General features: G+C 37.2%; 1 protein-coding gene across 5 annotated transcripts in view; it reads right to left on the minus strand.

The window, feature by feature from the left end:
- The window catches only part of astn2 (astrotactin 2), a 579,161-nt gene that overhangs the window by 310,223 nt on the left and 256,438 nt on the right, over positions 1–12,500 (minus strand). For all 5 annotated transcript variants that reach the window (XR_015489895.1, NM_001442877.1, XM_087251058.1 and 2 more), the window contains 1 exon segment: positions 9,026–9,175. Coding sequence is in view for 4 of the 5 variants with exons in the window: in NM_001442877.1 (NP_001429806.1) it covers positions 9,026–9,175 (150 nt within the window). In the remaining variant the exon portion in view is untranslated.

Below are 12,500 nucleotides of genomic sequence, written 5' to 3' on the forward strand. Positions count from 1 at the left end.
TCTGTCCCAGAAACCTCAGTCCCATATGAGAGAGTTTTTTTCTGTTGCAGGGGACATGCCCAGAGACTCCAGCTTTTACCAGATTATAGTTATATGATCATTTTCCTTAAAGAAAAGCCATCTCTATCAGTGAGTGAGTGATTAAATGTTGAATGTGATGAATTTTCAACAATACTAAATTGAAACTTTATTTTTTTTTTAATATGGTTTAATAGTTTTAAACCATAAAAAACTAATCCTTAGTCTAAAAGAAATCCTTAGTCTAGTTAGCCTAATTACCCTAGTTAAGCCTTTAAATGTCACTTTAAGCTGTATAGAAGTGTCTTGAAGATTATAGTCTAATAGTATTTATTGTCATCATGGCAAAGATAAAATAAATCAGTTATTAGAGATGAGTTATTAAAACTATTATGATTAGAAATGTGCTGAGACAATCTGCTCTCTGTTACAGTTTTTCTAGTTTGCTTTGACCTGGTTAAAGAAACTAGGTTCCTCTTCATTTTCATTATCACTATCCCAGCAGAGCAGAAGACCGGTCTTGCAAATGTGTAAACCCTTTCTCATTGGGTTGACACATTTTCCCCACCATTTTTCCAAACAGTTAACACAGATGTCATTCAAGCAGTCCAAACTCCATTGTTTTAGTTTTGGTAACCAAACAGAATCCATCTATTCCAAACTATTAAAAACTACCAACATCAGTGTGAAATCACTGAAGGACCGGTTTGACACTCATTCACACAAATCTTCAATCAGCCATCATTCTGCAAACCTTATATAAACGATGGAAGCTCTGTGTTGTTCTGTGCCAGCATTGATGGAGGAGGTCAATATGGCTATATGTCCTATACTCCCAATAGATTTGACTTTATATTAGTTTACATGTGTTTTCTCTAATATTTACAGTATTTTATTACTTTTGTCTGTTTTTTTTTAAATACAGTATTTCAGTTTTCAGCCACAGTTTGAAAAATGTCATGAATTCAATATATATTCAATCAAAGCACATCTTATTCTTGATCCAATTCTTTGCAAAAAGGCGAATTTGACAGCCCAAATAGAGACAACAAATGCCATTGGCTATAAGCTACAATGGCAAGCAATGGTGGTGCATTTTGAGTTCTGTATTTTGTTTTTTGTTGTCCATTGTCTAATGAATAATTGAAAGAGCTCATATACTTGTTTGCAAGTTGTGTAGTTTGAAGGTAAAACTAGCTTTTGTTGCATATGTTAAATGTTTTGACACGATATGTGCCTTTTGCAAGCAAAATGTGTCATTTTGACCATGAGTGCCGCTGTTTAGGCCTGTGTGTTTACTGTTCTGAAAATGTGGAGTTTCAGTTGACAACTACATCCAAGCAATCGAGAAAAACTGTAAACTGAAATTGGGAAAAAAAAATAAACAGGGTAGCTAATAATTCTGACTTCAACTGTGCATGCATGCATGCAGTTCGTTTAGTGTGAAGGTTGGTGCAATTCAATCCACAGTAAAGGAAGAGAAATGAAATACATCACAGAGGCATACTCTTGTTGTTTTTTTCCTGCTGGCGGTAAATAGATTCAGTGAAAGATAGACCTGCAATCAAATATGTATTGAACAGATCTGTGTTGTTGACAATGCACTGGGTTTATGAATACATTTAATAAGCGTCTTGTGCTGTGTGTGTGTGAACGCCACAGTGATATTACATCTTAAAGTGAGCTGCTTCATAGGCATTTTGTATGGGTCTGCTTCCTTACTATAGTGGAAACTATTTTACAGCATTATTATCCGGCTCTTACATTCATTTCCATTGGCTTAGTCCTTTTATTCATCAGAGGTCGCCACAGTGGAATGAACCACCAACTATTCCAGCATATGTTTTACACTGTGGATGCCCTTCCAGCTGCAACCCGGTACTTGGAAACCCCCATACACACTCATTCACACACACACACTCAGGGTGCTTTCACACCTACACTTTTGTTTCGGAACGTATCTCGTTTGCCCAGTTAGCGCGGTTCGTTTGGCATATGTGAACAGGGCAATCGCGCTCTGTTCCGCGCCAAAGTAATCGCTCCGAGATCGCTTGAATGAGGTGGTCTCGGCTCGATTAAACAAACCCTGGAGCGGTTCGATTGCAGTGAGAAAGCGATCCGATCCGAGCGCGGTTATATCACAGTGTTTTATGGATATGTAATAGGCATACGGCTATATGAAGAGAGAATTATGAGTAGGGCGGGAAGTTTCGCGAGTCTCCGGATGCCTGCAAACAAGTGATAATCTCCCGGTATTCTCACGTCTCCCTCCCGGTCCTCAAATAGGCATCGTCGCGCACCCTTCTCACCCCTCCCCACCGCGTCTCTCCTCAGACACGTCACGCGAGCGCACACTGTCAATCACCATCAAACCACCACCTCTCCTGACAGCTTAGCGGGACGCTGCAAAATAAACCCTGACACTCTGACCAATGTGAGGAGAGTTTACTCGCACGTGACTTGTTTTAGCTATTTTGGTCCGATTGGAAACTTTGCAGTGTGAAAGCGAACCGCTCCAAGAGCAAAGAGCAACAATGTAACAATTGTAATCTCCGTTTCAGAACAACTGAATCGAATAACAGGTGTGAAAGCACACTCATACACTACGGCCTATCAATTCTCCTATAGTGCATGTGTTTGTACTATTGGGGAAACCGGAGCACCGGAATCAAACAAAAATCACCTCCACAGCATATTGCACGAGTCAAAGATTAATATTTTCTTGAGTAGTTAGTACTTAACCACCAAACTAGATGCAGATCAGAAATTAGCTGGAAAGTACCCTTCATTCATCGACTGCTCATCTGCATAAACCTCTGAACTCCATGCGTGTCATTTTCTACACGGCTTGATCTCGTACATGAGGTGTTCGTGTGGCTCTTCCTCCGTGTTAATTGGAGGTGTTTGAAGCTTCTGCTTGAAAGTTTGAGGTGTGCGAGTTGCTGTGAGAGGAGAGGTGATTATGACAAATTGCTCTCTCAGGCAAATTCTGATCGTTATTTTTATGACAATAGACTGTGATTACAGCTCAGGGTGCGAGACAGCGTTCCCGTGTCTGATTTACTGCAGTGTTTGTGTGTTTTGAAGCCCCCGAGGAGGTGAGTGAGATGCTGTTACTGCAAAAACCTCAGACTTTAATAAAAGAATAAAAAATTTTACTTGTTTCAGTTTATGGTACATCATTGTGTTCAAAAGGCGGAGACCTCCAGCGAAAATGCTCGCTTTTAAGTTTAATTGGAAATTATTGGCAGCGGCACTTGATATACAGTTGAAACCAGTTTACATTCACTCAAAAAAAGGTACATAACCATTTTATTTTTTTTTTTTAAATGTCTGATGGTAAATCATACTAAACGTTTACTATTTTAGGTCTGTTAGGATTTCCTAAATGATTTACATTTGCTAAAAGCCAAAATAATAAGATTTATTTATTTATTTATTTATTTATTTATTTATTTATTTATTTATTTATCATTCATTCATACATTCATTTTCTTGTCGGCTTAGTCCCTTTATTATTCCAGGGTCGCCACAGCGGAATGAACCGCCAACTTATCCAGCAAGTTTTTACGCAGCGGATGCCCTTCCAGCCGCAACCCATCTCTGGGAAACATCCACACACACATTCACACACAAACTCATACACTACGGACAATTTAGCCTACCCAATTCACCTGTACCGCATGTCTTTGGACTGTGGGGGAAACCGGAGCTCCCGGAGGAAACCCACACGAAGGCAGGGAGAGGATGCAAACTCCACACAGAAATGCCAACTGAGCCAAGGTTCGACCCAGCGACCTTCTTGCTGTGAGGCGACAGCACTGCACACTGCGCCCCTGCCTCGCCATTTATTTTTTATTAGATTCTAGACAATCAAAAGTTTACACACATTCCCTTGGTATTTGTTTATCTTTGCTTTTAAACTGTATAACTTTGGTCAAATGTTTTGGGTCTCCCTCCACAAGCTTCTCACAATAGTTTGCAGGGATTTTGGCCCATTCCTCCTAATAGAAATGTTGTAACTGAGTCAGATTTGTAGGCTGTCTTGCTCGCACAAGCTTTTTCAACTCAGAGAGAGACGCACAAAAATTTCAGGGTTAAAATTAAGTAGCTGTGAGACTTGTATTTGCAACCCAGGCTCATTGTTGATATATACCCCTATACACATTTCTGGAGATCGCAAAATACATCCCAGGAGGTACGTTTATTTGCAGCTTCTATTTTCGTGAATCCTCCAGAGGCCACTGTGTATGCTTTTATTAGATCTCAAATTTCTCTGGCGAGTGCCTTAGCCGCGTGAACATTTGAGGTTACTCACTTCATTCGCGCGTCAAAACCCGCTTCATTCGCGCGTCAGATTCACTTCAAAACAGACGCGGATTCGCGTGATGGGCAGGGCTTCTGTCTGCCCCGTGACTCTAGCTTCATAGCTAAACGGCTAACATGGGTTTTATGAACAAAATAACAGTGTTAATGTGCTTTATGAAGGCTGAAAAACAGCCTAGATACGTTTAGGGTCGTGTCTGAGTCCACTACATCCTTTCAGAGGTGCATCCAGCTCTGTGAGCTCATAGATTTCTCCAGTAACTGAACCAGGATGACGGAGGCTTTCAGCGGTGCTTCTGACTGAGCCAAGCCAAGTTTGATGAACTGTTGTCGGTGAAGGCTGGAGGATTTCACTCGGAACACCGACAACAGGTTCTACGTCACAATCACGCCCCCACAAGAGCAAGCTTCTGATTGGCTAACGCGGCGCGAATGTACGCTGAAGTTCAGATTTTCGAATTCGAGAGATTCGCGCGAAACCCGCGTTAAGCGCGTCAAATGCGCAAAGCGCTCAATTCGCCCCGCGCCATTCGCGCAATTTGCGTGTATCGCACCGCAGGATGTCTATTCGCGTGTTTGCATTGACTTAACATGTAAATCACTCGCGCTTGACGCGCCTGGTGTGAACGCAGCATAAAGGACGTTCATGATCTTTGTATATCAACTACATATTGTTTTACATGAATAATATTGCAACAATAACTGAATGCAAATTTGTTTTTTGTTTTTAAACGTGTTCCAGCATTTAATGATTTCCTACATATACCCATCTAAATTTCAGATATTAGTAATAGACTTGTGGAATGAATACAGTGCTTGCTTTATGAGCTATTTGAACTGTACTATCATGCTGCTCTTTTATAAATGTTTAAAGCTTGACAGCCACTAGCCTGAATAAGCTTTCAGCATTTTGGACCAGAACGCAAAAGTGAGAACAATGAAATGTTCCTCTAAAACATTTGCACAAGCCTCCAGAGCTGCTTATGCATTTCCGCCTGGCATCTCTGACCAGGAAACTGGCATAAGCAGCTTCCCTCCCTCAACCTTTCTCAGTCTTAATCTACTTAAGAGACCAACCCCGCGTGTAAATCCATGCAAATGTGCCGCGGGAATTGTGTGGAAAGCAAAATCACAAGCCATGAGGAAATAAAAAAAAATGAAATTACTTGACACAAACTGCCACGTCAGGCGCAGTGGTATTAACATATCACACTGACCCCTATCTAAAAGTAATATTTGACCATGCATTTCATTCATTTGGTGGGTTTTTATTTCTGGAAGGACCTAATCTGCACTTACCGGCCACTTTATTAGGTACACCTTACTAGTACCAGGTTGGACCCTATTCTGCCTTTAGAACTGCCTTAATCCTTGGTGGCATAGATTCAATAAGGTGCTGGAAATATTTCTCAAAGATTTTGCTCCATATTCACATGACAGCATCACGCAATTGCTGCAGATTTGTCGGCTGCACATCCATGATGCCAATCTCCCGTTCCACCACATCCCAAAGCTGCTCTGTTGGATTGAGCTCTGGTGACTGTGGAGGCCATTTGAGTACAGTGAACTCATTGTCATGTTCAAGAAACCAGTCTGAGATGATTCATGTTTATGACATGGCCACACAGGATTAAGAACAAAGGTAAAAGGAGGTCCAACCTGGTACTAGTAAAGTGTACCTAATAAAGTGGCCGGTGAGTGTGAGTTAGACTTAAATACATAAGAAACACTCAGAAATTAATCTAATTACATCTATTAAAAATTAAAAAGTATTTAAATGCATTAATCACACTGCCACGTCAGGCGCAGTATTAACATATCACACTGACCCCTATCTAAAAGTAATATTTGACCATGCATTTCATTCATTTGGTGGGTTTTTATTTCTGGAAGGACCTAATCTGCACTTACCGGCCACTTTATTAGGTACACCTTACTAGTACCAGGTTGGACCCCATTCTGCCTTCAGAACTGCCTTAATCCTTGGTGGCATAGATTCAACAAGCTACTTAAAATATTCCTCAGAGATTTTGCTCCATATTGACATGACAGCATCATGCAATTGCTGCAGATTTGTCGGCTGCACAACCATGATGCCAATCTCACCACATCCCAAAGCTGCTCTATCGGATGGAGCTCTGGTGATTGTGGAGGCCATTTGAGTAAAGTGAATTCATTGTCATGTTCAAGAAACCAGTCTGAGATGATTTATGTTTATGACATGGCCACACAGGATTAAGAACAAAGGCAAAAAGGAGGTCCAACCCGGTACTAGTAAGGTGTACCTAATAAAGTGGCCGGTGAGTGTAAATTAGACTTAAATACATAAGAAACACTCAGAAATTAATCTAATTGCATCTATTACAATTTAAAAAGCATTTAAATGCATTGATCACACTGCCACGTCAGGCATAGTGGTATTAATAAATCACACTGACCCCTATCTCAAGTAATATTTGACCATGCATTTGATTCATTTGGTGTGTTTTTATTTCTAGAAGAGCCTAATCTACTTGTTAGCAGCCAGATGAACTTCCACTCTTTCTTCTCGGTTTAATTGAGTTCCAGCTCTGCGCCGGAGTTGGTCCCATTAGCCTGTTTGTTATCCTCAATGGAGGCAGGAAAGGGAAAAAGAAAAGAGTTTTGTGCTGAAGGCAGATTTTCATGTGGGCAGTAATTAAAGGTCCTGGAAAGATTTTATTTCAGGGAAGTGGAGAAAACGAGCCACGCGGTGAGGAGTTGAAAAAAAAAAAAAAATCAAGGCTAGAATGGATTCTTTTCACGCTGCTGTATTTGAGCGCTGCGACCCGGCAGGCGACGCTTCCACTCGGGTTTAATTTCAGGGTGGAGACTGGCGCTGGTAAATTGTGGCTGAGCGGTGAGGCTAATGGGATGGGAATGTTTTTAAGCTCTGACCTGATTGAGCGGCAGTGGCGTGTGGCGAATTTATGAAATGATGACTTATGTGTTTGGCTTTTATTTAGTTTTAGTTCAATGCTAATTCATTCTGAATTTCTGCCGGATGAGTTGGGAGTATTTCGACGGCACTGATACTTCTGGATGAGAATGAAATTGAAACTAAACTGAGCCACATACGATGATGATGATCGTTTACTGTAAAAAAAAAAAAAACGGATGAACTCCCTACACATTATTGATACTGTTATTGATCTAAACTGAATCAACAATGAACGCATTTGATTGGAATAAATCCACTTTTTGGCTGCATTGATATTCCTGGATGAGAACAAAATGAAAAGGGCCTCTATTATGCATCACAAAAGGTCATATTTTGGTTTTGCGCATGATCAGTACCTGGATGGGAGACCACACGGGAAAGCTAGGTTGCTGCCGGATGTGGTGTTAGTGAGGCCAGCAGGGGGCGCCCAACCTGCAGTCTGTGTGGGTCCCCAGTATAGTGATGGGGACTCCATACTGCTCAGTGAGCGCCGTCTTTCGGATGAGACGTTAAACTGAGATCCTGACTCTCTGTGGTCATTAAAAATCCCAGGATGTCCTTTGAAAAGGAGTACATTCGGCCACAGCCGGCAGCTAGCTCTCTGCAACTCTCACATGGTCGCCCACTGAAGCTAAGCAGGGCTGCGCTCGGTCAGTACCTGGATGGGAGACCACATGGGAAAGCTAGGTTGCTGCCGGAAGTGGTGTTAGTGAGGCCAGCAGGGGGCGCCCAACCTGCGGTCTGTGTGGGTCCTAATGCCCCAGTGTAGTGACGGGGACTCTATACTGCTCAGTGAGAGCTGTCTTTCAGATGAGACGTCAAACTGAGGTCCTGACTCGCTGTGGTCGTTAAAAATCCCAGGATGTCCTTCGAAAAAGAGTAGGGGTTTAACCCTGGCATCCTGGCCAAATTTGTCCACTGGCCTCGGTCCATTATGGCCCCCTAACCATCCCCATATCATAATTGGCATCATTATCACTCTGTCTCCTCAGCTGTGTGTGCGGTCTGGCGCAAAATTGCTGCCGTCACGAGACCCCCCCCCCCCCCATTGTGTAAAGCGCTATATAAATGTAAGGAATTATTATGAATATTATTATTATTATTATTATTATTTGCCCATTGACCTCTGAACATTATGGCCTCCTAAGCATCCCCATATTTTAAAAAGCTTCATCATCGGCAAAAAAGGGGGTATTGCAGTATATGCGGCGCATAGGGGCGCCACACATAGGGGGCGCCACTGTGCCAAAACTATTTTTGAAATTATCCTTATTAAAAGTTTCAAATAATAAAAATAAATTAACTTTTTTTTTTTGTCAAAAATGTTTATTTTGCTTTTTATATGGATATAACATTGCATTTTATTAGATAAAAAATTATACCACCCCTCCCCCTCCGCTGACCATCTGATCCGTAGCACCTGGATATTATTGCGTTGCTCGGTTATAGTAACATGTTCAAAATGGAGAGAAAAATGAAGAGATGTGGAGCGCAAAGTAGAAAACGAAAATAACCTGTAAAAAAAATCTTCAATCTCGCCTCTCGCCCTGCAATGGGAGGGAGCCCCGGGCTCGAGGATCTCATGAGCTCAGGACCCTCTCTCGGGACAGCATGCCAACTCTTGTCAACTCTTGAATGCATTTTCAGCATCATCACACTAGCCCTTAGTGCCATATGATACTTCATGTATGTGTGTGCGTGTGTGTGTGTGTCATTGCAAACCTCTGGTGTGCGTTGGTCCTCTCTTCCGCCCTGTGGAGGAGCTGTGCGTGACGTTCTGGAAGTGTGTAATCTCCATAGTGGTGTTGGTTCGGAAACTCTCTTTAAACCTCTGCATCAGGGCCTCTACGCTCTCCTGATCTGGGTCCAGCGCTGAAACACACACACACACACACACACACAAGCCTGTGAGACACACACCTCTGCTGAAAGGCATTAGAGGGCAGCGCGTGATTTACTACATGAGCAAAAAATGCTGAAGTCATGCTTATCTATTCCTGTGTAAAAAAGAGAAGATAAATGAGCGTAAAGGGTGCGAGATGATTTACTCGGTAAACGGTTTGTCCTTAAAAGAGAAATGAGGGCAGGTGAGTTATGCACATCTCCAGAACTTCATTTAACACACTCTCCTTTACTGTCCGCGCTTCTATATCTCTCCGCATCACCTCTGTGCTCTTATCGTGAACAGACACGCTTTGATGATGTGTGCACGTGGGGAAGAAAGATAAAGATTATGGAAATCTGAGAGAGAGAGAGAGGAAAAGCGCAGGCCATGGAGGAAGTGTGTTTGCTCTTCAGTGACGGTTTAAAAGAAGACCCTTTGTTCTCACCGTGAGAGTTAAAGTCATGATAAAGTCATGCTATGATACCCCTGAAATGCTGTAAAGGGAAAGTTCTCTAGAAACAACCTTTTAAAATCTTTTTAAAATGATTCATTCATTTATTCATTCATTCATTCATTCATTTTTATTTATATATTTTGTACTATTTATTTATTAAACGAGTCACTACATTATTTATTTATTTATTTATTTATTTATTTATTTATTTATTTATTTATTTATTTATTTATTAAACAAGTCATTACATTAATAATTTGTTCATTTGTTTATTAATTTTTTTTTATCAAACAAGCAACTACGTTTTATTTTTAATAAATTTTTTTATAATTATTATTATTGTTTTATTTATTATTTTATTTATTTATTTAACAAACAAGTCACTACCTTATTCACCCATTCTTTCATTAATTAATTAATTCATTTATTTATTTATTTAATTTTTTTTTTCATTTATTTATTAAATGAGTCTCTACGTGATTTATTTGTTTATTTATTTATTTATTTTTTTCATTTATTTATTTATTTAATAAACAAGTCACTAAATTGTTTATTAATTCATTTACTTATATATTTATTAAATGAGTCACTACTAGATTTATTTATTTATTTGTTTTTTTGTTTGTTTGTTTATTTATTTTTTAACAAGCCTCTACATTATTTATTTATTTATTTATTTATTTAACAAACAAGTCACTACAATATTTCTTTATTTGTTCATTTATTAATTTATTTTATTTATTTATTTATTTATTTATTTATTTATTTATATATATATATATATATATATATATATATATATATATATATATATATATATATATATATATATATATATATATATATATATATATATATATATTTTTTTTTTTTTTTTTTTTTTTTTTAAATGAGTCTCTACATGATTTATTTGTTTATTTATTATTTTTATTTATTTATTTAACAAGTCACTACATTATTTATTTTTTATTCATCTATTTATTTATTTTATTCATGCATTTAATTATTGTTATTTTTTATTTATTGAACAAGTCACTATATTATTTGTTAATAAATTAATTAATTTATTAAATAATTAATGTTTTTATTAAACAAGTCACTACATTATTTATTTAGTTATTCATTTAACAAGTCAACTACTTTATGTATTTATTTTTATTTATTTATTAAACAAGTCACTACATGATTTATGTATTTATTTATTTATTTATTTATTAATCAATCATAGTAAAATTACAGTTATTTTAAAAGCATCCGTTAAAATATATCTGCATCATTTTAACTCGAGCACAGGTAGTGAATGAATAGAAGTGTCCTGTCAATAGGATGAGGCCAAGCCTGAATGTGCTTGAACACTTCATTTCAAATTCATGGCCACTGTGGTGCTTAAACAGCTTCCCGCTCTTCTAGAAAGGCATCCAGTCGATGCTGAAATATGGATTCAGGGATTCACTCCCATTCTGACACAAATAGCATCAGTGAGGTCAAACCTTGACTTTGGTGGGCCTGTTTCACAGTCCAATTTCCATTCCATCCCGAAAGTCGAAGCTACTCTTCAGGTGCAGGCCAAGGTCTTTTCTATATATAGCAAAAACCTCTTAGTACCATCTTCAATTTGATTTAAAAATGTTTCTTACAGGTTCAGTCTATGTTCAGTTATTTCACTTAAAATGCAATGAAAAAAAAAGGATCTATTATTTGTCATTAAAGTGAATTTACTTAATAGCAGCCTGACAAAAATGCTCATTTCAGAAGAAAATGTCAGATGGCATTTAAATTTGCATTTGAACTCTTCATATATACAGTTGAAGTCAGAATTATTAGCCCCCTTGAAATATTAGACTGCTTATTTGTTTTTTATTTATATATTTGACTAGATATTCTTCAAGACACTTTTACAGCTTAAAGTGACATTTAAAGGCTTAACTAGGTTAATTAGGTTAACTAGGCAGGTTAGGGTAATTATGCAAGTTATTGTATAACAATGGATTGTTCTGTTGATTATCAATAAAAAATATAGCTTAAAGGGGCTAATAATGTTGTCCTTAAAATGTCCTTAAAAAACAGCTTTTATTCTAGCCAAAATAAAACAAATAAGACTTTCTCCAGAAGAAAAATATTATCAGACATACTGTGAAAATGTCCTTGCTCTGTTAAACATCATTTGGAAAATATTTAAAAGAAGAAGAAAAAAATTTGAAGGGGGACAAATAATTCTGATTATATATATATATATATATATATATATATATATATATATATATATATATATATATATATATATATATATATCCAAGTTTTAGAAACAACAAATAACAACTTGACTTCTAGTTGATCATTTGGTATCAGAAGTGTCTTATATAAAAGGCAAAGGTCTCTAGATTAAGCTTATTTTACCACAATAAAATATGATCATGCTATAATTTTTAATGATTTAATTAGGACAGTAAGGTCTGACTTTGCATAGTAATGTAATGAAAAGCAAAGTTTTATTTATTTATTTATTTATTTTTAAATTAGTCAACTACTTTATTTTTTCATTAAACAAGTCAACTGCTTTATTTATTTATTTATTTATTTATTTATTTATTTATTTATTTATTTATTTATTTATTTATTTATTTATTTATTTAATAAGTCACTGCATGCTTTATTTTTCGATTTATTAATTTAACAAGTCAAATACTTCAATGTATTTATTTAACAAGTCAACTACTTTATTTATTTATTTATTTATTTATTTAATAAACAAATTATTACATAATTTATTTATTTATTTATAATTTTGTCCATAAACATAATTTTAATGTCTTCAGTGTCAGGTAATGTTCATTCATTCATTCATTCATTCATTCATT

This window comes from Danio rerio, chromosome 5 (assembly GCF_052040795.2).
Source record: "Danio rerio strain M-AB ecotype USA chromosome 5, GRCz13ab, whole genome shotgun sequence".
Classification (NCBI taxonomy): domain Eukaryota; kingdom Metazoa; phylum Chordata; class Actinopteri; order Cypriniformes; family Danionidae; genus Danio; species Danio rerio.